At 42.8% G+C, this 27,001-nt stretch overlaps 1 protein-coding gene across 7 annotated transcripts; it reads right to left on the bottom strand.

Annotated features, from left to right (window-relative positions):
- Window positions 1–114: 114 nt before the first annotated feature.
- BTBD10 (BTB domain containing 10) lies at window positions 115–27,001 on the bottom strand. Of its 7 annotated transcripts, none has more exons than XM_039725066.1 (10): window positions 26,843–27,001; window positions 26,366–26,399; window positions 20,010–20,134; window positions 7,555–7,748; window positions 6,601–6,886; window positions 4,901–5,003; window positions 4,072–4,192; window positions 2,898–3,095; window positions 2,232–2,342; window positions 115–1,173 (listed from the first exon to the last, which is right to left on the bottom strand). In XM_039725066.1, exons 3-10 carry the CDS (start codon window positions 20,108–20,110, stop codon window positions 863–865), a joined length of 1,425 nt encoding a protein of 474 aa, XP_039581000.1. In that variant the 5' UTR covers window positions 20,111–20,134; window positions 26,366–26,399; window positions 26,843–27,001; the 3' UTR covers window positions 115–862. The 7 variants fall into 7 exon arrangements, with proteins under 7 accessions (XP_039581000.1, XP_039580998.1, XP_039580999.1 ...); XM_039725064.1 differs by having other exon boundaries at window positions 20,010–20,168; XM_039725065.1 differs by lacking the exon at window positions 26,366–26,399 and having other exon boundaries at window positions 20,010–20,168.

The raw sequence follows: 27,001 nt of genomic DNA on the forward strand, positions 1-27,001 counted from the left end.
CACAACAGGCAGGTGCATTGACATAGGCTGATTATCTTTAAGAAACACATATTTTTCACTTAATATTAATCCTTCCCCTGAGGAAACAAAAGCAAGTACTGGCAAAATTCATAATTCACAGATAATTCAAGCCCATTAAAATAATGGAAACTTTATTTGCATGAAAAACTTGTTTACAATCATTAATAAATGAAGAATGAACCATTTGCATTTTCCTATTTCATGACACTTATGAAAAATGTATTAAATAAATATTTGTGAACAGCTTAAGGCAAAATTTAAGATAAAGCCCCTGTCCGTTGTTCACAATTTTTGAACATGGCTCACGCTGCAAACAAGTGAAAAAATTCACTAAAGAACTTGAACAAGATGTTACATGGGTCATTGAATCACGTCCTCAATCCAAAAACCCAAGAGTAAGTAGTTTTGTGCTCAACCATATACAATAACTTTAAAAGGGTCAATCTATTCAGAGCAAAACTATGTACAGTTAATACCTTTGATAGAAGCACTTTGTTAGTATTGTGCAATACATTTATAAAAAATGGCTTCAAATTCCATTTCTCAACCATTTGTAAAGTGCTACTATCAATTCCCACTCTGCTTCCCGGGGCCGCGGAGCGGGGCCGGGCCAGCTCACGAGTCACCAACGTCACAAACCTACTGGTAAACACAGACACGAACGGCACCGAGCCCAGCGCCGGGGCTGGCTCCTCCCGGCGCGGCCGGGCATCCCCTGGGGCCGTGCCAGGTCCCTGCTGCAACATCCTAAACACCGGGACACAATGGGGAAGCTGGCGCTGCAGTGTGCATGAGCCGGGCGCAGCCACTGCAGGAGCATGCTTGCGGTGGGGCAGCGCCGTCAGAGCGGGGGATTCTGGCCCTCGGCCTCCAGCTCGCCGCTGCTGGCGGCGGGGTGCATGGGCAGGATGTCCAGCTCGTCCACCTGCGGCGTGGGGTGCATCACCACCAGCTGGTCCTGCGGGATGTCCGCTGCTGCCGCCGCCAGGTTGGTGATGGATTTGCTCTTCACACACTGGAAGTCAACGTGCCGGCTCTTCCCCTCCTCCTTCTCCCAGGACATGCGGATGAACGGCCTCTGCACGTAGTTGTAGATCACCTCCGGCCTCCCGCCCGGCCGCTTCTTCACCTTCTCCTTGTACGTGGGGTAACCTGGCAAAGGCAGGAGCACGGCAACATCAGCACTGACTGCACAGAGCACAGCCCTACAGAGCACAGCCCCGCAGAGCACAGCCCCATCAGCACTGCAGGGACACAGCACAGCCCCACTGGCACTGCCAGTGCACATGGTTGTGCTGTGTTCAAGTCACCTCTCCCCGTGCCCCAACAATAATGTCCATTTTACACATTAGTGCAGGGCACCAGCACCACAGTTTGGTGCCACAGCTGTTCCTTGTCAAACCAAGAAATGCCAGCAGAAATAATCTGCTATTAGCCAGCATTACAGGCAGGGCCAGTTCTTGTTTAGCTAAAAGGCTCCCACCTTGTTCAGCTGAAATCAGTTATTTTAGGGCTCAGCACTCAAAAGCATTTGCTTTTTCTTGGCAAATTACAAACGTAACTATGACAACTTGCTAAGTGAATGATAGAAATCCTGCTAATTATAAAGGCTGGATTCTAAAATATCTGGGTCAGCAATTAGAAGAAAAATGTAATGCAAAGAAATCCAGTTCTTACATTCATGTTAAAATCAGATTACTCAGCCAAATATTACAGAGCAGCCTCCTAACTTACATGATGTTTATTTCAAATCAGTATTTCTTTTCATTTCACTGATCCACTGGATAGTTTTGTACTTCCTGAAAGAAAATGTCTGCCTGACACTTAACATGACATTTTTCATTTTGCACCCTGAAAAGAATACAGCCCAAGAACACTATACCCAAAGCTGTCTGAAGTAACAAAGCATTTGTACAAAGCACAGAGAAGATTTTGTGCAAACTAAAGGGCAAAGGGCGTGAGATGCAGGTCATGAAGGCAGTAGAAAGCACCTGAGCTGTCTGCACAGAGCCCACAGCTTGGACACCAGTCTGGAGCCCAGTCAGGTTTCCAGCTGGTACCATTCCCCCTCTGGCCATTCTGTCACCAGCCTCAGCAGGAAAGACAACACTGAGCCCGAGCTTTTCCAGCTACAGAGAAAGCCATGCAGCAGAGAAGCGCAGCAGAGCCTGAAGGCCAACGAGGGAGAGCACAAGCAATGCTTCCCTTACCTTCGATGCCCAGGCGGATCTTCTTGAGCCCCCTTTCCTTCAGAACTGATTTGGCCACGTCTCTATTTTCAATGTATTTGAAGAATCTATACAACTTTGTGCTGTAAATAACTAAAAATACATTTTAATGAGAAAAAAATCCCTGTATTCAAATATTAACCTTCTAGCCTTAAAACACAAAAGGTTATCTTTTCCACTGTTTTGCTTTCAGAAGAGGGGGAGAAATTAAAGAACTCTAGAGAAAAGCAGCTGAAGATACTGGGGAATGGATTGGGTGCACATCTAGCAGGGAAGTACAGTCCATTTACAGGTGCTTAAACTCATCATCCACACAACTGTAATACTCAAAAAATAGTAACATTTCGTTTTTCCTCAAAAAAACTTCTAGTTGTTCTCCCACAGTAAACATGACTCCTACCCATTTCCCTCCTCAAGCTCTTTCTGAAGAAGTATTTTCTTCCTCCTCACTGGTTAACAATACCTTTTTTAGTAAAAATTAACTTCTCTTTTTAATTACATCTGAAGATAACAAGCAACATATGCTTCTGTGAAACAAAATATTAAGCAGAACTAAAAGAGGTTCATTTCTGTACCACTTTAAATCAGCACATTCACTGCTACCTCTACCACAGCACAGCTTGGTGAGAACAATGAGGATAAACTTACTTTGTGAATATTCCTCTCCCATTTGTGGGGGATACTCTTCATCCCAGTCAACGACATCATCATCTGTCAGCACAACAATGTGGCACTCCCTCTCCCCACTTTGGGCACTGGCTACCATTAATGGCAGAATCATTTCTTCCAAGTAAAACTCAAATTGCTTGCGAGCACCATCATTTGACAATTCATGCATGAGAGCACCTAGAAGAAAATTTGAAGCATAGGCACATTTGAGGGCTTGGTAAAGAGATGAAGGCAGCAGTAAGAAAGAGTAGATCTATTCATCTTGTAGTATTACTGCAGACAGGTGCAAAGACAGCCTATGAGCTTATGTAGCTTCAGACCTCGTTTGAATATTTACCAGCCTGTCCTGCAGATATTAACATAGTGTTGGGCAGACTTTGAGACCTCCTGTGCATTCCACTACTGCTAAATATTTGGTAATTGTGCAAGGCTGCTCTTGGTATTCCTAAAAGAAACTTCATTTAGGCCAGTTGCTGGGAGAGCAGAGCACACAACCCACTCTTCATAAGCAGCAGCTTAAAACCAAAGCTTCTCAAAGCCCCCAGGGCAGGCGCTGCTAAATCCCTGTAAGGACAGAGAGCTCGGGCATGGGGCAGGGTGGGTGGCACTGCCAGGGAAGGCACTGGGGTCCTGCACAGCATTCCCAGCAGGAATGCCACAGGCTGGCCCTGCACTGCACACAGGGAGGCACAGGCCAAGGCTTGGGCTGTGCTCAGGGTGAAGGAGCTGGAGAGAACAGCACGTGCTGGGAATCCTGGAGCACCCACTCTAGCAGCAAAGCTGTGCTACTGCCACCAGGGAGACAGCCCCGTTCTCCTAAGCAAGGAGCTGAAAAATTATCCTCCCTGTCCTCTGCAAAAAAAGTACCACTGAATGTTACTGTATCTGTACTGCAAATGCAATCACAGAGCTAAGTATCCCACAGGGTGACCATGGCACAGAATTAGATGCTGAAATATCAGACATTATTTTTCAAAGAACATAAATCCATTGGTTTTAGGGCTTTATTACATAAGAGATAAAAGGGATGGATTTTATTCATGTAGTGCCAGCCATCTTCTTTATCTCAATAAAGGACATGATTTAGAATTAACACACACGCACTTAAGTCAATATGTATAACTAAAATTATTTTAATAAACTCTGTACTTACTCAGATCTCTGCATTTAATAGTACTATACTCAAAGGAGATACAGAGATAGTCACATGCTTCTCTCAATTCAGGAATAGATATCCCATCAGGACAGCGTATCACTCCAGTCTTGTAGTAATCCTGCAGGATGCACCAAGAAAAACACAATGCACAACATCCACCAGCAGAAACATTGCATCATTTCATTCATGATACCTTCTCCACAAAGAAAGCCCCCAAAATGTAAGACAGCAACAAATGTTAAACTTTGTGAATCTTCCTGTCTTCAAATTTATCAGTTTTCAGAGCAGTGAGTTCTGGTTAAAAATGTCATTTAAGTGACAACTATTAATACTGATAATTTTGCTGTCTTTTATCTGTACTTCACTGAGCTCTTCCCATTCTGAGGCTGCTGACAAAGCAGTCCAGCAGCTCTGCTTCCTTGTGTGGATATTCAATAAGGGGCCATTTCCATCTCAGACTGAAGTTTGCTTTACTCCTGTTAGCTGTGTGAAGTTCACTTCCAGTATTCTGTTTCACCTAATTTCAACTCCAGAAGGGCAGAATATACTTGAATTTGGTGAACTAAATGCGTAGGAAAAGGTGAACTGATTGCTGGCAGCAGTAACTTTTTGGTTTCTTTCACGAGTACTTTTTTTCTCCCTGACTGTCATGTGTTCATGTCTAGGAAAAGTGGGCTCATATCAAGCATCTTCCCCCCTCTACCAAACAATATAAAGAGCAGTATCTGTGCCTTCCACAAAATCTAGATATGCAAGCTGGGTTAAACCAAGAGGTTTTACTTCTTAACAGTGCTTGTCCTAACAGTATTTGCCCCTACAAACTCACCAGAATAGCACGAAACACAGTGGAACCAATTCCTTCAGCAACTTCATACTCTCCTTTCTCATTGGGCCGTGTAAAGTTGTGTTCTCTGCCTGATCCAAACATCCTGCTCAAAAATGAAAGTAATTTGGGTTAGAATTCCTCACTATGGTTTCCTTGTTTGTAAATAAGAAAAATAAAATGCACGAAATTGTATAGAAAAAGCAGTGCATTCTGTTCAGCTGGGATTACGTTTTTCACCTCATGATCTGACGTGTCCTTTCTGACCACCCTACAAGAAATAATATTTAGAAAAACACAGTCTAACAGGATACAGGCTTAAGGCAAATAATACATTCTTATTATAGCTACTTTTACCTCCCAAGCTGCTCCTGCTTACTGTCCTGCAGACTGACATTGAGGGAAAGTGGGTTTATAAATAACCTGTGTGTTAGAGCACTATTTCCGTATTTTATTAACCTACTTTTCAATTAGCAGAAGATAAAATAAGCTTGTTCCTTGAACCAATCCCAAAGGGAGAATAACTCAGCATCACACATGTACAAAAAATCCAGTGCATTAGGCAGCATCACCTACTCTGAGGCTGGGCATGGAAAAGGAAATTATTTCATTGCTTCTTTTCAGCTGATATACTTCCAGTCTGTCTGGATATTTATATGTATGCATGTATTGTATAATATACAACTGCTTTAAATTAATTATTTAATTCTATTGATTCTTACTTCCATTTATTTCCTTTGACAGTTTAGACAGAGAAGCATTTCTTGCCTTCTCTGTGACTCACCCAACCTTTCACAAAACAGGGATCCAAGGTACTATTTATCCCACATTGCAGTGATTTTAACAGAGCAGAAATTGTTTAATCACATTTATTACCTGTAGTGTGACAAAGAGATTTATATATGTGTATTTTAAATATGATTATTTAAAATATGTGTGCTGAGAAATAGCTGTATTTTAATGAAAATCCAAATCCAAAGTGACACAGACAAACCTTTCTTTTCTTTCTTGAAGCAAGATTTTAAGTGGTGCCCTCTGCATTTGGACAAGGCAAAACCAAGGAGAATTTGAGCAAGTCAAGTATTGAATCTTTTCCCACCAAGCAAACACGTTTAATATGTTGCTCATTATAGTTTCTACAGGAAACATTACACACATATTGCGGACTTGCACTCAAGTGTTGATCATTTTGAGCATTCAGCCTCTCTGCTAAGTGGCTCAGGGCTGTTACACTGATTATTTGACATTTCAGAAGATAAATGGGCTGAGCTTGAACATTGTCAGGGTAGTCCCACTAAGCAAAATAAATTCCTTCAAGATTTTCCTCCTTGCTGTTTTGAAAGAGATTGTCTACACTCGCTATGCCACTTTGTTTTATGAAGCACCTAGCTTGGAAAATGAGGAACAGTGAGGCAGACTGAACATAGAAACAATGCCCAGGAAAACAGAAAGAAATGGGAACATCATGAAACGGTAATTTATTTATCAGCTGTCATCTCTAGGTAATAGACATCTCTTGGCTTCCCTGCCAAAACCAGAGCACTTGCATTCAATATTTACTTAAAGACACTTGCAAACTGGTAATATTTAACATGAGCAAGATCAGATGCAGCAATATGAGTCCAACGGCTATTCAAACAGTTTAAATATCCAGCACTCTGTAACATTTGGGGACTAAGGAAAAAACCAAAACAGATACAAACCTGCCCAACATTGTGTTAGGTTGTGCAGTGAAGATGGAAGGATCTACAACAAATCTGGTGTTGTCCACGATGAGCGTTACTCGCTCGGACGTTCTGACGTTCCGAGCTCCCTCTTTGCCATTTTCATACACAAACACCATTTCCCCACCAGCCTTGCAGCTGCCATCTGAGCTGGACTGGCTGCTGTTCCTGCTGCTGGTGCCCATGCTGACAACAGAACCATTGGGGGACATCTTCTGGGGCCGGGGGCTGCTGGGCCGAGATGAACTGTGATCCTTCTCGCGATCTTCGGTGGTGACGAGGTGGAAGGAGAAAAAAAAGGAAATGAAATTAGAGATTTACATGAGTCCTGTGTAGTTGGTGTCTTTCTGGGCACAAAACACATCCATTTGAGAAGCTAAGTACAAATTATTTTGGTTAAATCTATTCTGGTTAAAAAAACCTTCAAAAATAACTGCCCATTTATGAGATTCCAAAGTCTGTATTACCTAGACATCAAATCCACCTCACCTTTCCCAAAAGTCTTTACAAAGAAAATTTACTACTCCAGTACTGAAAAGGGAACTCAACATAACACAGAAGCTATTGCATCACAGTGGGTACTACAGCTCAAAGAATCAAACCATATTTTGTCACTTGAAAAAATCCCTATTTCCTCTATTTCCAAATACTTAGACCCTATAGAGTAAAGGGAATGTATTCAATCAATTATCTTATAAAAATTAAGATTGCTCTTGTGATTTGAACTAAATAAGAGCATCATGTAGGAATACACATGGCAGACTGGAAAAAAAGTTATAGCCCATCAAAGAAGTGCATTCCCAGCCCCGGGCACATGTAAGAAATCTGTATATTGTGCCATCAGCAAATAACACTTTTTATTGTATTCCTTTAACAAAACAGTACTCAAATGTAGAGAATTTTAGTCCTGCAACGGCAGAGATCTGCACACACCAGAATGATACTGTCTTGTAGGTGAAGTGACATTCCTGATGCATGGAGTGAGCTGAGACTCTGCTCTTTCGTGGGATGAGTCACGAGATCTGTCACTGGATCTGCGCCTGTCCCTCGATCTCTCGTGTCCACCACTCGCACCATGGAGGCTCATTTTGCTGTAGTCTATTCCTTTAGCAACACGGGATGAGGTGCTGAAAGCAGAAATAAGGCACATGTTCAGCATTCTGAAGTTTCACAGACATTACACAGCTAAATTTTCAAGGCATTCACACTCCATGGAGATGTTTCCAAGATTAGGATTATCCAGCTCCATTTTCTTTATTGTGCTCATGTTTGTATTTACAATTACTTGTAACATTAAGTAGGCAGCAGGAATTACCTGTTTGCTGCTGTGTGATTTACAGACACAGCCCCTGATCAGCTGAGCCTGCCTGTGAAGATGCATTCACACAAATCTCTTTCAGAATGGGTAGGTCAAATACAAACAAGCTTCTTTTTTTAAATTATTCTTACTATTAAATTAAATGTTCTCATCAAAGAATGAAATTAGAAGCTAGAAATATTTTTTTTTTCCCAATGCAACCTATTTTGGCAAAACCCTCTCAGGCCACAGGCTGACTTTACACTTTTCCTGCAACTTGCCCTTTGCAAAGGTAGTCTGTCTTAAATGAGGGGATATATCAAGACACACCAGCCAACAGTTTGTTTCTCCGCATTCTGTTTTAAATTTTCACTTATTCTTAAAAAGAACAATAGTAAGCCACTACAACCCAGACATGAACTATACTATCACAGCCACGACCTACCAGACTGTCAGTAACAAGTAGGATATTTGTTCCAAACCAGCAAATTTAATAATAGTTTAAGATGTTTTAGACTGTGATTAAGTTACATTACTCAATTTAAGATATCAATTATATTTTGCCATTATTAAACCAACTAACAAAACTAGTCACTTTTGAGATCCCACAACTCCCAGAAACTATCTAAAAATTAAAAGTTAACATGCAACAGCTATTGTTGAATTTACCAAAAATCCTTATATCTTCTATTTATACTCCCTAAAACAGACAAATTTATATCTGGACAGCACAGACATGTCTGTGTCCTTGCACCCCACCAGAATTCCTAAAGCAGATCTTTGCTGTTTGCCTTTCAAGTGTGGGCATGAGAACACTCCTTATTTCTGGGTTTAACTGAAGAGATTCCCAAAGCCTCAGGCAGTGGATAACCCAGACAGACACCTGCACAGCTGCAAGGTCTGCCAGACAAAGCAGAGCCATGATTTCCCAGAGGAACCTCAATGCCCAGCTGCTTGCAGCCTGCCAAGAGGCCTGAAATCATGACTGCAGAAATGCTGCAGGAGAACACAGAGAGGTAAGGAAGATGGCCTGGCTAAGACAAGCACAACCAAGAGAAAAGCATTCACTGGGCAAGCAGACTGAGCAGTGTCCTCTTTTGAGGTTGCTTGGAAGTAATAATAAAATAAATAATCAAGGCTTTCCAGTAGCATGAGATGTTGCAGTTTCAGGTTTCAGAGACTGATAAGAAGAGAAGCTTAACTGAGAACAAAGAGGCTGTGACAGATGAGTGTTTAGCACAAGGCAAGGAGTCAGAAATGAACCTCTCACTAGGGCACAGGAGCTTCTCCATGCCCTGCCAGAACGAGGGCAGGATCTCCTGTTGACAAAGCACAAGTTTGGTGCAGAGGGAATCTACTGCAATTCTGTTTCCTGCCAAGCTTAAAATGTGCTGCAGTAAGAAATGCATCTTTGGGATGTGGAGTCAGCCAAAGGTCTATTGAACAAGGGAAAAGAACTGCAAGCCTTGCTTCTGGCTGAAAACGCTCAGATTTACAGAATAATATAATAATTATTGGGTCCAAGAATAATGACCCAAGCACTTCCATTAAAAGGAAATTTTCTGAGGACTTCCAATGCAGTTCTTAAGTTATTAAAATTGATAACATTTCAGCATGGCTAGCATGTCTCCTTACTTATTTTACGTGTCTATTAGAGAAAAGCAAATTGTTTATTTTGAAAGTGAAATGTGCAAAAGTCTGCAAGAGTGAGATCTGCAAACCTCCAATAAAAGCCAAAAACAATAGCAACAATTTAGGAAAACCTTTGCACCTTTCCTTTGAGACAGATATACACATACATAATGTAACCACTTTAATAGACACGAAATATGCCCACAAATTATTAGAAACATGGATTACGGTCTCAAATTCAAGACCAAAGTCTATCCCCAGTCTAAACATGACAATATTCATTACTACTACAGCTAAACTTACAAAAAATGGTGATTATTTTTTTTTAAAGAACCTCTGTATCTCATCTGTGCACTTCTATTTGCATGCTATGGTATAATCAAGGGTGCCACAAAAGAGGGTGTGTATGTGTGGAGTACCTAAACACCTACATAGCAGTCTGGTGACAAAACATCTCTGCAAATCCCCATAAAGCCTCATGTGACCAGGCCTCTGTTGAAGCACAGCTTTGATCCTAGACCTGATAACATTTCCAACCATGCTGTGAGAAAACAGAGTTTTGCAGGTGTCACATTTTATAGTATCAAAATGCATGACTCACTGTTTCTCAGGAACTAAAGAGCTCTATTTGCTTTAAATAAGGGAAACACACTAGAAAATGAAACTGAATCAACGTAATGGGATGCAGCCTTATCACACATTTTGGCAGAGCAAACACGAATTCCCCTTTAACAGAGAAGGCAATTAAAATGTGATTCTTAATCCAGAAAGCCATCTAAAGCCCCATTACCCTCCAAGCAGTGATTCAGAGTTCCCATGGAGCAGGGCAAGCCCTAGTTAATGATCTGTTCCAGGAGCTGATAAGAACAGGTGCTACAGGAAGCGACACTGACTCAGCTGGCACCACGCTTCCTCCTGAGCCGTGCCCAAGGAAGGGCATGACAGGCACAGCTGTGCCTCCCTCAGTGGCAACTGGGGCTACTTCTGCCTTGCTGCCAGCAGCCAGCAAGCCTGGAGGAGAGGGGCAGGGCTCAGAGACTCTATCCTGCTGCCAGCCACAGCCATCCCTGTGGAGCCAGGGCCATCAATTCAGCTCAGCACACCACACTGCGAGAGGCAGAGGCTGCCAGCTGGAGGAGGACACGATCCTTGAATAGTAAATCAACTGCTTCTGAAACACAGGTCAGTAAATAATTTCAAAGGGCTGTTCAAATTGCAGCTGGCCACAGCACTCATTTGCTAACTCCTATGTTGCACTTCCCTCCTTTAATGTACAGATTGATGATAACTGTGAGACCCACACATCTATTAGCCACGAGACAAAAGCCAGAACTGGAAGGTTTTTGAGAATTCAAGCAGCACTGCTTGAGAAAGAAACTGGCTGAATCATGAATCTTCATTCATCTTAGTAACAGCCATCTAAAATGCCAATCTTAAATCTCATCACTGTTGAGTCACGGTTCACAAAAAATAGTTCTTTGGTCTGTTGGATATGCAGCCCACAAACTTGAACTTCCATGTGTTCAACAGCATGAGCACTTGGATCACTGCTACCCCCTGAATAAAACTTTGTTCTACAGTGAACAAGAAAACTAACATGAGCTTAAATCTGAACAAAGAGAAAATACAGAGGTGGAGCTTAGCATATCAAAATAGACAGGCATGGCTTTACCCTGTGATACCTGACTAGGAAAGTTGAGTCCCTGAGCTGCTCTGTTGTTACTCTGAAAAAGGAGCTCATTTGTGGCCAGTACATATGAAAGAAGACTTGTGACTTTTATTTTCCGGTAAAGAGGCTTTAGAAGAAGTTGCAAGTGTTCAAAGAAAAAGGAAGGCATCAGAACTACCAAGTAATTTTGATTTATTTGATAGAAGGACTTGGTCACGTCCTCTTCTCCCCCCCTAACAAAGCCAGTGGGGCCAGGAGGTTGTTTCTGCAGGGAGGGCACAAAGCCTTCACTGCACACCAGCAATGTGAGGGACTAAGGACAAACCTGGCCCCAGTGAGGAGGGCAAGACAAACTGGCATTCACTGGGAGTTCCACAGCCGTGCTGTTGCAGCTTCCTACCCTCTACACCAGTGGACATGGGACTGGCCAAAGCAGAGCTGCCCTGTTTGAAGAACAGGCAAGCAGGAACAGACCAGACACACCACCAGGACTCCTCCAACAGCAGTGGAACACTGCAAGTGCCAAGGAGCCACAGCCACCAGGCTGTATTCACCCAAACCTCAGCCACAGCACCTAGTGCAGCCTGCACAGAGCCTGACTTCAAGCCTCCAAGAAAGACCTGAAGCTACAAGGACCATCTCACCCAGAAAATAAGTGTTTGCAAAGTCAGCTTGCAATGGATTCCTCAGCTGATGACCAGCAGCTGCACTCTGGGCTGTGGAAGCCATAAGACACAGCCCCAACCCGTAAACAGAATTTTCTCCTGTATGCTGAAGGACACATTGCATTTAATTTGAAAGTGTAAGAGAGGAGAAGAAACAAAGAAAACACCATTTTAAACCCTCATCCCTTCATTCACTAAAGCTGGGAAAAGCCCCATATATGTAAGGCCACCTAGTACCCTAAAGTTTCTGAAAGGGAAGAACATCTTACTTTATCAATTACTTTCCTACAGGGGAAAAAAGAAACAAACTCTCCCTGCCCCACCCCACCCCCCCCCCCAAAAAAAAAATAAACAAGCCCAAACCAAAACAACTGAACCTCATGAATATTCATGTATTTTGGCAATATTCACAAATTCAATACTCATTTTTCCCTGGTTTCAAAGGAACATTGTGCCCCACCCCACCCCCCCCCTCAAAAAATAAACAAGCCTAAACCAAAACAACTAAACCTCATGAATATTCGTGTATTTTGGCAATATTCACAAATTCATTTTTCCCTGGTTTCAAAGGAACATTGGAACATGTGCACTACACCCATTCAAGAACTTTAAGGCAGTCATAGAAATTATTTTCCCTCTCAGACAGGGATCAAGGAAGCTCTGTCTTTGTAAGGGAATGAGGCATTTTCTTTAAAAGCAGTTGTCTCATGAAGAAAACCAAATAAGCTCAAGGTCTTATTTAAGCAAATTATTTAATATGATGTGAAGGAAGGAAAAAAAAGTACCATGAAAATGGCAACTTGTCATACTGGTAACGCTTCCTATTTTTGTAGTTAAGGGAAGAGCTGTTTTTAAAAAATGTAAATGCTGTTCAATTTAATGATGCTTTGGAGTCATCTGTGGAAGAAGAGCTTCAGTTTGTCTTTATACATAACAACAGATTGCTTTGAATATATTACTAATTATTAGAAGTAGTCATTAGACCGAATTAATCCTACTGCCAAGACAATTAGCATGTATTCCAACATAAAAGCTCCATGTGCATCCTACTGAATACTGCCAATAAATATACTTGTTTTATACAACGAGCTGGTGTCTACACAGAATTACGGTGCTTAACCAATATACTTATTACTCCCAAACCCACCCTGAAACCTTAAATAAATGAAAAAAGAACCCACAGCACTGGAAAATTAACCAAGACTTTTACCCTTTTCCTCTTCCATCTATCTTCTAAAACTTATATTAAGTCGCCTTAAAATATAAACTTAGATCTATCCTTTGGTAGTTATTCCCATAATCAACACTTGCAGAATCAGGCTATAGAGCTTTATCTGTGCACTAAGTTACAGCTGCCATGCTCCGGAGCTTTAGAAGAAATCCCTTCTGCTCATCCTGCCAGGACTTACACAACGACAGCGCTTATGCCCCTCTTCCTCCCCCTCAAGCCTGTTCTTTGTCAGCAGACATTTCAATTGACCTGTGCACACAAAGGACAGCACTTTGCCTTTTCCCCGTTCTTCTCCTGAGTAATGCCCACACGTTATTCCCGTTAACAAATACGCACCTTCCTCTCGTCTCTATCAGGGAGGAAACACAGAAGCACGGGAACAATTTCGGAATCAGAGCACAAAGGAATTCTGTCCCTTCCAAAAAGGCAGCTTTGAAAGCCAGATCAGCATCCTTTGGCATTACTTGTGAAGTTCAGCATATTTGATATTTCCATCATTTCTTCAGTAGTCCACCGTCAGCGAGGCTCACTTTTCCCTCCATCGCAGCGGCTGCAGGATAAGCGCCCGCAGCTCCGCAGCCGCTGGAGCCTGACTCACGGTGCGTGCGGCGCGGCTGACGTGCGACCCCGCAGCCATTGGGCCCGCGCGGGCGGGCGGGCGGAGGCAGGGACACGGGCCCGCTGCTCCAGGGGGACACGGGCCCGCTGCTCCCGGGGGACACGGGCCCGCTGCTCCCGGGGGACACGGGCCCGCTGCTCCCGGGGGGACACGGGCCCGCTGCTCCACGGGGACACGGGCCCGCTGCTCCCGGGGCGGCTGCCTGCACTAACAGTTAAATTTAATTCACCTGACACTGACTTCATAAGCAGGTACATCAAGACCCTTTTGAGAACAGCACAACCTCCATTTTTTAACTACAAGCACCCCTATTCCAGCAAGTTTAACCTAGGGGAAAATTACTCTCCTTTGTCAAACATCGTTAGTATACAACTATATTAATCAGTTCATTCACCGATCAGAAATCATTGTGTATTTTCACATCAACAAATGATGAAGGTGAGCCCACCAAGCAGAAAAAGCAGCACAGCAAATTAATACACGAGTTGGGAAAATTTTCTAAAGATTTTCTGGCGGGAGGACAACTAGGCACTATGAGACAGCTTTCTTTAAATTACTCTTTTTAGATGTCTGCAGGCTGTTTTAAGGAGTCACAATACACTGGAGGAATAGCTCAGAAGTTAAGTCCTACAATAAATAACAATCAAGATGTCGTAGGGTGGAAATTAAAACGTGATGCAAGCTGAAGAAATGAGGAGGATTGTTCAGCAAATGACTGCTGTAATAAAGAGGGAAGTCAGTAGGAAAAACAAGAGACTTGTGATTAAAAAGCCAGGAGAACATTGGCACTCCAGGCTGAAGAGTCAGCTCTTTACACATGGAAGGAAGATTTCTGCTCATGCAATTTCAATTACCCGAACCAGTGAATTTTCTCCTGCTTTTAGGGTCTTGTGATGGTTCACACAAGCACCGTCCCCATGCCCCAGGGGAAGAACAACCATCAACCTTGTAAGCCCTTTCTTCCCTTCAATATAAGCCAAGGAAGACATGGCTATAATAAGCTGCATGAAAAGCATGCTGGAAAAACCTCTCTCAGACACTTTTTGCCTCTGACAGAACAGCAAGAGAAAGTACCCTGGTTCCCTAAAGAGGGTCTCCTCCACAGCAGAATTAGGATGTGTTCTTTACTCCTACATCAGGCAGAAAAAACATGCCATGGATGGACTGGCTCCCAAATCCCACAAAACCACCCCTCAGGACAGGACATGCACCCAAGAAAATCTTACAGAGACAGTCCAGCAGCCACACTTCACTTGGGGCTCCATGGAAGGAAGCCCTCCGAAAGAATTCTCACTGCTTAATTTGGGGGCTGCCACGGGATCTTCCTTAGCTCGAAGCAGAAACTCTGTCAACACTTTCCACCCTCAAAATTCTTTAATATTCACATAATTCTGGTCTTCAGTGGGCTCTCTCAGCCATGAGTAATGTACTTCTTAGTAATGCAGTTCCATTTCAGGAAGGGATCTCATGAGCGGAGTGTTCAGTTGCCAAAGGGATTTCTTAAAGCAGCAAGGACTTAACCTTTAGGAGGGAACACATTCACACCTTATGACTTGTACCAAGCTCCCAAACACAAGACTTCCATAAAAGAACATTGGTTGCCTTTATTTATATAGCAATTTCTGCTGCATTTTCAACATGGTTGTTAAATAAAAATCAAACTAAGAAACTCAGAGAAATATTATCCTCCTTAGAACTGGGACCAAACACAAACTATTGTAGCCATTACAGTTTCCATTCTCAGAGGTACAAACAATGAAGTGTTGTCCATAAAAAATTCTAGTTCTGAGCATAATCACCTCTAAGGTGCTTGTGTCCTAATTAAATGTGCCAAAGTCCGCCACAAATAATACCTGACCGCATTTGGGGAAGGCAATTTGGGTGCTGAAGAAGTTCAGGAGGATTTAGTGTGTGCTTTTGCCCTGCAAGTTGCTAAGTTTCCCTTCTCAGCAGTGTCAGTAAACTGTAATTGCACACGTGAAGGATACCAAAAAGGAAATCAATACCGCAGCCCTCACAACTCTAAGACCACTCACTGGGTACCTTGCAGAAGATGAACGGACTGGAGTTTTTGAAGGCTACCACGAAGTGCAGCCCATTTTTCTGCATTCCAAGACCAGCTCTTCCCAGCCCACCTCAGTTTTTTTGAGGGTTTTCCATCCTGGTGCCTACGAAGCCTGGATGAGGAGATTTTGATCTGCCAGTGCCAGGCTGCAATTAGGCATGTTTGCAGTGACTGAAAGCAGGTGATGCACAGTATGACCTGAGCCCCTGGTAAATCAGGCCTCATTATTTTCATGCCATGCTTTGTGCAGGCCTGCCCCATGCTGCAAAATGTTCAACTGCAGAAATCACAGGAAGAGAAATAAAACCTGTCCCACAGCGGAAAACAGATTACACATTCTGATCTCCTTCCACAGATGAGACAGGAACTCTTCTGGTGATGCTTCATGTACTTTACAGAATGCTGAGGCACGTGGTACTTCCATTCACAACCCATGAATGCATCCTCCCAGCAGGCATAAACAATACCGGGGGTGAAAAATCCCAGCATTTAGCATCTGCACAACAACTCCTCATCTATTTACAAGATTTAAAAAGCAACTGTAGATTTTCAAAGAACCAAGAGTCATGGCAACAGAATCAAAGCAGAGTCACATTTTGTTCATAAATGCCGTAGTGCAGGCAAGACTTTGGATCTAATAATATCTAAACAGAATGAACAAATAAGAAACTGTCAAAAGGGACTAAAACAGAAGCAGACTTAGAAAAATCCAGGACAAATCTTTGGCAAATTTAAGTCAAAGGTTTTTCACCACAACTCTAGAAAAAGCACTCAGTGCAAGAGAATTAGAATTAAAGTCTTCCAACAACAAAAAACCTCCAACACTATAGACAAATTACATGTGGGAAACTAATAACTGAGGAAAATTTGAATAAAACATATGGAACAGCAACACCTAATAATGAAAATATGAATTCAGAGATCATTCATTTAAACCTTCACCACTATTAATTCAATGTATGGCTCCTGAACACTTTTTTTTCCATCTTATTCTGGTACTTAAATAAAAAGCATCTACAAGAATTTTCTGTAATAGCTTAGATAAACAAGACTGCTTGTATGATAATTTAGTCATCTTTAACACCATATAAAATCACCCTGATAGGCCCTGCAGATTTATACCAGGGATCATATGCATTCCATTTTTAGTCCTTATTTTCCACATCTCTCCCTTCAGAGTTTTCCATTCCATTACCATCTCAGAACAAGTAAGAAAGAGGAGGAGAGAACACAACAGCACAACTTGGCAGGTTTAGAAAACTGGACACTCACTAAACTAGAAAGAACAGGATATAATGCTGACCTGTACCAGGATTCAATCCATTCCCCTTTGGGCAGTTCTGTCCCATGTCCTCAGCCCCAAACAGAGCTGTGGCTTTCCCTGCTGCCACACAAGCCCTACACACAGAGCTGTTCACTGCCCTAGATTATGTTTTCTATGAGTCAAGAGAATTATCTAAGCTATTTTAAGAATGTTAAGGCTGAAGGATTAAACACTCAAAAGCACCAAGAAGTGACAAGCTAAGTATCTATCTCCTATACTACTCCTTTGTTGAGATTATTGATTACAAAGCTCTTATTTCACCATTATGTTTTCCAAACCAGAAATATTCTCCTTCTCTATGATAACAAGGTGTATTTTGAGTAAGACAAACAAGACTGGAGTACTCAAACCTTTTAACATAACAGTTCTAGTTATATTATTACAACTTAAGCAAACAAATGCATTTTTCCCCTCACACTGTATTTTTCACATAGACTTTCACTTGTCTGGATGAAAAAGTGTCAAGTCAGAAAGTACAGTAATATGTCCAAATTCAGCCACACAAAATCCAATTATTTTGTTCAGGCTTTTGAATAAAGTACACCATTTTCCAATAATTAGATTCTCTGAAGTAATCCAGTATCTCAAAGGAATAAGGTAACAAAATATTTATCCTTATTTATCCCTTATCCCATTACAACATCAAATTATTATTTAGATTCTCATTCTCAAAGACTTCCAAAAACACTTTATTTAGGGAAAAAATTCGAAAGATCAGATGTTAGCTTGAGTACTATGTCCCTACCATACAGTTTCCATAAAAATGCTGTTCAGCATTGGAAACAAATTATATTTTGCCAGAAATATTTCCAGTACCTGCAATTATCTTTAAGACATAGATTTCCTATCTTTTGATGCGTGACCCTTTAATTCAGATTGCATTAAATGATCAACAGCAGCTTTTCTGAAAAGCACAGGCAATGGATGTCCTTGAGTTAACTCCTATCTCCATGAAATAATCTTTGCAGAAAGCTGCAGAGCTTTTTGTTGAAACGTTTCCCCAACACAGATAATCCACCCCAGACCACACATGGTCACACATGTGTCCTGCTCCTCTGGCTTGGATTTACCCAGCTTCCAGCTACCACACTTTATTTCAAACCTGCCTGCTGACTGCAGCTCATCACCATAATTTCTGTGACTGATCAAGAAGTCATTCTTTAACCTTTGGGTTCTCCCTGTCTCAGAAGGTACTCAGTAGCTTCTGGACCTTCAGGGAAGTTGTTGATTAGAGGCAATTCTGAACTGCTGACACCAGATTGCAGTAACTCCGCTGCCCACCCAAGAGCCCTTTCGACCACATGATGTTGCTGGAGACTTGTGTTTCTGGAGACTTGTGTTGCCGGCTCTCCCCGCGGCGGCAGGGCCATGTCCTTGACAGGTGACAAGCACGGCTGTGTCCTTGGCTCGCTGCTGAACCCGGTCACACGAGAGCACGTGTCAGATCTCAGACGCAGCTGCTGACGAGCCCGCTCCAGCTCCCAACAGCCCATCACGGCTCGTCCGCCCCGCACCCGTTTTAGGTTCTGTTCCAGTCCCCGCTGATGGGGGGTTCAGAGCTGAACCGCCTGGACTGGGCTCAGCAGGGAACTGCGGGGGCACGGCCCAGCCCTCACCCCACACAAAGCCCAGCCCACCCCACTGCTCACTGCCGAGGCTGTGCCACCCTGGAATCCTAAAAACGGAGCTGCGTAAGCCACCCCCAGACAGCAGCACCTGAATAAAAACATCAGCTGCATAAGCTACAACCCCCAAACCTACCCTGAATAAAAACATCAGCCCTATAAAGCTACACCCCCAAACCTACCCTGAATAAAAACATCAGCCCTATAAAGCTACACCCCCAAACCTACCCTGACCTGCAGCACCAGCCACCCTCCTCGGGTCTGTGTTAACCACTCCATTATCCACAGCACAGGCCTCTAATTACATGGGTCTCCCCCTGAACCTTTTAATTACTGCTGCATTCTTTTGTCCTGCCCTCTTGAATTTCTCACAGTCATTCAAGAATTAATGGCAGGAAAACAACCCACAGTATTAATTGCCTAGAGAATACTTTGGACAACACTTGAGTCCAGTTTATCTACATCTATACCAGTAAAATGTGAAATGAGTTGCTGATATTGATTATGCTCCTCAGCTCTTTCCCTATTATCTTGCTAGGAGGAAAGCTCGAATAACTAACAATTTTAGCTCATTTACAGAGACATTTCAGTTATATTTAGCACTCCTAAAAGGGCAAAGTACTTGAAAGATACACACTTATTTGGATGCTTAAATATCTTTCCAGCAATATGTTTCTTCTCATACATTTGCAAGGTGACTAACTGCTTTGCTTAGTTCATTTTTGAACACGCTACACTGGAAAAACACTAATTAATTTCATCATTTTGTCAAATCAAGAAGCATTTTAAAAAAACATTCTTACTGTGAGGGATGCAGGCAAAAGCAAGATATGACACACAGCTTAACAAAGAAAGTGCTACAGAGAGTGGCATGCAAGCAACTATTAGTTCTCACCATGGACTGGTTGCACATATTTTTAGGGATGTAACTCCTAGCAATCACCCCCAAAAATTCATATATTTAATCACTCAACCGGTGTGTTTTGACATGCACACAAGGCATTTAGGTTTGCCTTTTTAGGTTTTTTTTTTGTTTGTTTTTAAGGGACTAAAATGCAACCCATGGCAAAACAAATCTAAGCACAGATTGGGGAAGCTGACAAATCAGGTCAGAAAGCACCTTTTAAAATAATTAAGAAGCGTTCCTTTGAAGAAGAATTACAACGTTTATGACAGGACTTGCCACAACCAGATACAGTAGCCTTTAGGATGGGCTTTGAGTGTAGTTTTTGAGATGCAATAGATGGGACACAGCACCTACCTTGAATGTTTACAAAGTTTACGAGGTCTATTATGCAATTTCCGATCCCAATTCTCTGGATCACTGGAGTTACTGTCATAAGGATGAGGCCGTCCTGCCATTCCACTGCCAGCTTCCTCACACTACTGCTCTGAAAAGCACACATGCAGCACTCACAACCTACATTAAGAGAGCAGTGTTTACCTTTAAGTAACGCCACACAGGAAAAAAAAGTCAGACATGCAGAATTTAGTGTTGTTAGGTTTTGATTTTTTAAATGCAGATTACAGAAAAACAGGATATGCTGAAGCAGAAATTGCACGACAATAATATTTTACATGTTTTGCTGATACCTGCACTAAAAAGAGTATTTTGTTATAAAAAATATAGTTCTGTAAATGCTGGCAGGCAAATTCAATTTTGCAACAATTAAATTCACTGTGTCCAAACAGAAAAGTCACTGGTTATAAAACACAAGACAAACATATCATGATTTTTTTTCAAATGTAAAAAGTTAATTCAAAGGAGGATCCCAAGTGGAGAACAGAGACCAACAGTTTTATGATTTGAATGGCTGACCAAGAGGAAAACAGAATTAACATTTATATCTGAGTCCTCACTACAAAACTGAATTAACAGCAATCCTTAGAAACACTTGATGTGGTCCAGTTTCACTGACTTTTGCAGAGAAGTCACAAAAACGTAATAAAAATAGATATAAGGAAGATATACTTCCTTAAGTGGGGTCTGATGTTATGTTCAACTCCCTGCAGAATGCTCTCATGGCTCAAAGCACCCTGTGACTGTCAGCAGAGACAGCCAATCTCCACACTGGTGTTCAATCACACCCCTAAGTGACACTTGTGGCAACAGAGTTGGACAATTCAGAACGAGCTGGTTACAAAAGCGATAAAGCAGCCACACGTGAGCAGCTGATGACTGCAGAACATCTGGGAAAAATTGAATTACAGATAGATAAACCTTCCTAGTAATGGGAAGTTTATTTAATGTTTCTTTTCCATTTTAAGCTACATATTGTAGAAACATTGTCTCTCTACCATACCCCACCCTTAATAGACTTGTATTACATTAAATGAAACTTATCCTATGTGGAAGTGAGGCCCAAAGCAACTGAGACCTCTTTAAAACAAAGTTACTTCTCAAATAAACTGTCCTTTAAGTCATGGAAAATGGAATAGCTATCCTGGCAAATATAGATTCTCCTAGCTAAATTTAGACCCAAAAGTTTTTATTACAGGGGAAGAAGAGAACAAGCTTCTTAAAAATGTTGCTTGCATCCAAATTTTGACTTCATGTTCAGTTTTACCCAAGCAACCAGGTTTAATACAAAGTATACAGTCTCCACCACAGCGCTGGGTCTTTTTCCTGTTACAGTTTCTATAATTAAATGCACTTTGATTGGAAGACTCCTATGGTCAGGTGTCCATATAGAGTCAGGAAAAGGAAAAAAACATTTTATTTAAAATTACAGGAAATACTCAGCTTTCTCATTAAAACCACCTGATAAGCATTTCATTGTGTTTTACCTGGAAGGAAAAGGTTAGCAAAGCACAGTCAATGCGTGAGGATATTACACAGAGAAGGTTGTAGGATCTGCACACATTTATCAGGAGAAACAAGGAGAAACCTACAACCTGTGTCAGAACAGAAAGAGTATTATTAAGGAGACCAGGGGAAGGAAGGCAGGTTTCTAAGGCCAGGAGCAGTCCTTCCCAGCTGAGGTGCCACACCAGGCACAGGAGCCGTACAGGAATAAAGACACTTTGTATCCTGGGCTGAAACAAACCGTGTTCATTGGATTGAGCATCTCCTCTCCACCAGGAGCCTTGCTGCCCATGGCAACAGCAGCCTGCGGACACAGAGCCAGGAGCAGCAGTGGCCAGGGACAGCACGGCTCCCACCACCCAGCCCTGCTTCCACTCCAGGCTTTGCCAAAGCACCACAGCAGCTCCACACACTTCTTTACAAGCTTTTGTTTCTTTCCATAAACTCTTTCTTCCCTTTAAGACTATCTAAGAGACTTACAGCCACCTCACCTTCTCAGGTACACACCAAAGCAGGTGCCTTAGGATAAAGAGGCACCCGGCACCCAGTTCTGATTCCTTGCATAGAGGCCAATATCTGAATTTAGCTTTTGCACTCCAAAGATGTGCAAAAGCAGTTGTTTTTATGAGAACTGCAGCTGACAGACCAATTTAAAGCTACTTCCTTAAATTGTCTGACACTCTCTGCCTCCTCCCCATCTTTGTTATAATGAGAATTCAACAGGAAGAAGCAGGTCCACACGCACCTGTAGGAAAAGCCTGTTCAGAGCAGGATCAGCTCCCCCATGTGCTTTGCCCTGCAGCTCCCCGCTGAAGCCCTCACAAACAAGAGATGCCACAGAAGGCCAGAAACAACCAAATGGAACTGCTTCCCATGAAAACCAGCATTCCCTTCTCCCAGCTCACAGGGAACCCAGCAGTGTCACTGAGGAAGTGCCAGGCTGGCACCCAACTCAGCACCAGGGCACACGAATGAGAAGAAGGGAAGCAATCCCAAGTGTCCAAAGCTGCATCTGGTGAAACTGCCTGTTTAGTTCCAAGCATGTCACACTATGAACACTCTTCCCTCCATCCTCCACTCCAGGGACCTCAACAATTAACACTACTCTAAAAAACAATTTGCTGTAACACAGCCAATTTTTTCTCCTTGACCACTGCTGATAGTGCTTTTGTGCAGAGTATAAATAAATGTACGTCTCAATTGTAAGTTTTACCAAACCTTTAGACTAAAGACTACAAACAAAGAACTCTTCTGTTTTGCTCTGTTGAAAAGAGTTTCTTTTTTCAATTAGAAAATATTGCATAAACTCTGAAGTAACAAACCAGTCATCCTGATTAATTTTTAAACACTTCTGCAAACCCACTTTTTCCTGCAGCAGAAAATAACGTTTCAGCTGTGGATTGTTTTTTGGGATTTTTTTTTGCATGGATTCACAAGGCAGGCAATAAACAAAGCATGTTTTGAGGAACATTCTGACTTTGTGTGCAAGAAAAAAAACAAAAACAACAAAAACAAAAAAATCCCTGCAAGAGTACCTGGCCCCAAATACTATTTTAAACCTTCCATGAAAACAAGGAACCACATCTGAAATGCTGGTGAAGGGGAAAAGGTTCTGGGAGCACATGAAATAGAGAATCAAATCCAAATACCCTCAGCAGATCACACAACACTGACATACTGGCCAAAGTGGTTGACATTCTGATCAGCTAATTAGTAATTCTCCAGGTGTACAGAATGATTTTATACCTTTCTGCAGAAAGCAAATACTCCAGAGAATCATGACAGGGAATAATAGGGAATCAGGAAGCAGACTTTAATTTTCAAAGCTTTCAGCACAGACAGCTAGAACACTTCAGATTTGATAACATCAACTTGAAGCCAGAATCATGACTAATTTATGAAAGTTGCAGGCTACTGAAATACATGGGAATTGTAAAGACCCAGTAGGTTTGACAAGTTAAAAGTGTATGTGGTAGAGCCACCCCAGACATTGCAAAATACAGTAATTAATGTGTTTACAGCACTACTTAAGGAGCTCATGAAAGGATGTATCATACACCAATTTGTGATAAATGTTGGCCAGATTATTTTTAATAATACTTAAAGCATATTCAGTTCTGTGCCATGACCAAACAGAATGCACAAAAGTTGCTGAGCAGATCAGGGAAGATTCAGACATCAGGTGCTGGACAGAAGTGGACATGCACTTCTGTGAGATGCAGGACTTGCATTTTTCAAGGCACTGCAGGCCAGCAGGGGGGAGAAAATGCTCTCTGGAAATCTTTCAGCAAAGAAGTAAAACTAATCAAAACCAACACCAATGCATTTCCAGCCAGCCAGTCACTCTGTAACTGCTGAGAATACCTGTAGGCTGAAAAAATCTGGAGTCTTACTAAAAATGATGATTACAATACCCTGCAATTTTGAGGCAGAGAGCCAAGATGTCTTCTGGCCACCAGTTCATCAGGTAGAACACAGATCTGACGGCTCCTGCTGTCAGTACTGAGGACAACATTCAAATAACTAACGTGTAATACTTCAGGCATCTTCTCAGCTCTGAGCTTTGGTCAGGAGCATTTCCAAAAGCAGGGCAGGTTTCAGAAGTTCCTCTGCTCTAACCTGCTCCCTCAGCAGAGTGCACTGGAACGGTGACCCAGGATAATCAGGAAGCTCCAACACACAAGTCACCAGCAAGGACAAAACCTGGCATTAGTTGTGACAAAGAAACTTCAAGGCTCAGATTAAATATTTAGACTTTCTGTAAGGGGTGACAGTCTGCTGTTCACTGCCTCTACTCATCAAAGCACAAAAGCAGCAGCAAGAAAAAGGAACTTCCAAGTCAGATTTACTGGGAATGCAAGCATGGTGACATTACATCCTAATTAAGAAATACAGTTCAAAGGACACATGTTCATAATGCAAACACCACATACCATGGAAATCCATACCTGTCAAGTGAGTTTCTTGCAAACTAGTGCAGACATCAGTCACAATTCAGCCACATGAAAATAGCTTTATAAATCATCATCACTGAAATGTTATCAAACTGACACTGATTAAAGCACAGCTCAGAGACATCCTTTGCAATACAGGCTCAACATTAACATAGCAGGGCAGGACTGAAGCTCCTCTTAATGAGGAAAAAAAGGAAAAAAAAAAACCTGAGCAGCCACAGGGAGCTGGTGGTATTCCTATCTACAGCAGCATAAACAACAGATATCCAGTGACTAGCCTGCAAGCTTTAACTTTTTAATTCCTAAAGGGAACACGATGACAGAACAGCTATTTGACATCAGAAGCCTAAAAAGCAAGAGGCAGAAGACTCCCAGCTCCCCTCTGCACTGGGGCTCTGTGTGAAACCTGCCCAGCTCCACCTGTGGAACGCCCAGTGAACGGAGCAGCTTCTCCCTCCAAAAGCAGAATCGTGGCTCTCGGGGCAGGAAAAGGAGCAGAACCCAACTCCCTGCCACTGGCCCCTGGTGGCCCTCCAATCCAGCACACAGAGAGAGGCAGGGCTCCACCACTCCTGGCACCAGGACGAGATGCAGGCACCAGAGCAGTGACCACATCTCCTGGAGGAACAAGCAGGGTCTGCACCCACGGCTGCACCCAGCAGTGACAACACATCCCAGCAAGGAAATTCACACACGCGGTTTTCACAGCTGAAATGAAGTCTAAATTAGCTTTTAGACATATTTGAAAGAGATACATACTTTCACTGATTCCTCTAGCAGGAAAGCTGTGCTGAAAGAAACTGGCACAGAATGAGGTTCTGATTTTTGTCTGTGAATACAGGACAAAGCAGCCCCAGCCTGAAGCACACAAGCTGCAAAAACACACAGTTTATAACAAAGTGACAGAAAACCCAACAGTGATGACATCTGTTACTAATTTAACACACAATGTCATCCACACATCAGCTGTTCACCATTTCCAAATGCAATTGTGCCTGAAAGGACAAGTGGGCTTTAAGCAGGAATTTAATGTGGGATGTGAAAGCTGCTTTAGCTTGTTGTCTTTCTGAACCCCCGGGTTCCCTGGCATTAACACACACACACAAACGTGCTGAGAACACTTCCCAGAGCAGCCTCACACAGCACCGTCTGCACAGAGGGCAACAACAAGCACAGGCAGCATGTGTGATGAGGTCTGGAGACAGGAATGGTACAAATCCAGGGGTAATACTCAAAGGCTTGTGGCAATCTGGGTCTTAATAGGAAAAGAAAGTAAAATCTCTGATGTTCTGCAAGAGACTCAGTCCCAGACACACTGACAGACCTGCCAAACACAGTGCAACAGTCTTCCCTAACTACAGGGCAACGGATTTAAAAAAAAAAGGAAAAAAAATCATCCAGTTCCTTTTGACTGTACTTGTGTTCAAGCTATAGAAATTCCAGGTATCCAGCACCAGATGATGCAGAGACACGTGCTTCAGCTCAGAAAAAAAGATAACAAGTGTGCACCACCAGGTTATGAACTCTGAACAGTGAGATTGATAATTTGAATTGTTTCTCTGAGACACTGGGTTTCTCTGGCAAACCTGGGAGGAAAAGAAAGTGTCTTCCAGGGAGAGGATCAACAAAGCTGAAGCAACAACAGAGCTAAGTACTCTTTAAATTAATTACTGAAGGTGATCCATGAAGAATATGGGAAAACAGAAGTAAGGAGAACAGTGTCAACAGTCAAAAGGCTACTGAGAAGTCAGGTTTTAAGCATGTATTCGAAAGAGGCAGCCAACAATAAAGAACAAAAAGACACAAGGCTCAACCACTCCTTTGGACAAAGAAGCCAGACAAGTGAGAGGAACAAACCTGGGAGAGGTCTATGATGAGCTCGATCCAAACTCTGAAAGAAAAGGGTTCTGAAGTGACACACTGAACGGGACCAGAGATAAAGAGGAAAAAGACGCAGACAAGGTAGCTACAGACAAAAGTGAACACAAAGAAAAAAACTAATAACAGGCAGCTGCAACGAGCAATTGTACCCTGACAGATTTATCATATAAAGAGCTGATATCTTCTACAAATAAAATATGGTAACACAGAAAAAAACCCCAACAAAGATGAGTCCAAAACCGGACTCATTATGAAATCGTCTGAGAGGGTAAATGAGTGCTCACAAATGACACGACGGCTGTCAGACAGCAGCACTGCCTCTGCACAGGCCTCGCAGCGACTGCAGGGGCCACCCATGAACACCGCCAGACGGGCACCGGGAGCGCCAGCCGTGCCCAGCCTGCTCCCGACACAGCGCTGCCTGCGGGGCCCGCAGCGACACCCCCAACCCACCTGGGCGCTCCGCGCTGCGGGATCTCCGCCGCTCCCTTCCGATCCCACAGGCTCCGCGGCAGGGGAAGCGGCGCCGGGAGCCGCGGGGTGCGGCGTGCGGGGTGCAGGGTGCGGGGTGCAGGGTGCCAAGGGCCGCCGCCCGCCCGCGCTCTCCAGCTC

This window comes from Passer montanus, unplaced genomic scaffold (assembly GCF_014805655.1).
Source record: "Passer montanus isolate IOZ18808 unplaced genomic scaffold, ASM1480565v1 scaffold54, whole genome shotgun sequence".
Taxonomy (NCBI): domain Eukaryota; kingdom Metazoa; phylum Chordata; class Aves; order Passeriformes; family Passeridae; genus Passer; species Passer montanus.

Excerpts from the sequence above, each read along its gene's own strand:
- BTBD10 (XM_039725063.1), bottom strand. The coding sequence starts at position 13,576 with ATGCCAAAGGATGCTGATCTGGCTTTCAAAGCTGCCTTTTTGGAAGGG. Across the intron at positions 7,749-13,451 it reads CTGATAGAGACGAGAGGAAG|CACCTCATCCCGTGTTGCTA; the intron begins GTGCGTATTTGT and ends TTCTGCTTTCAG. Across the intron at positions 1,174-2,231 it reads GATCCGCCTGGGCATCGAAG|GTTACCCCACGTACAAGGAG; the intron begins GTAAGGGAAGCA and ends TGCCTTTGCCAG.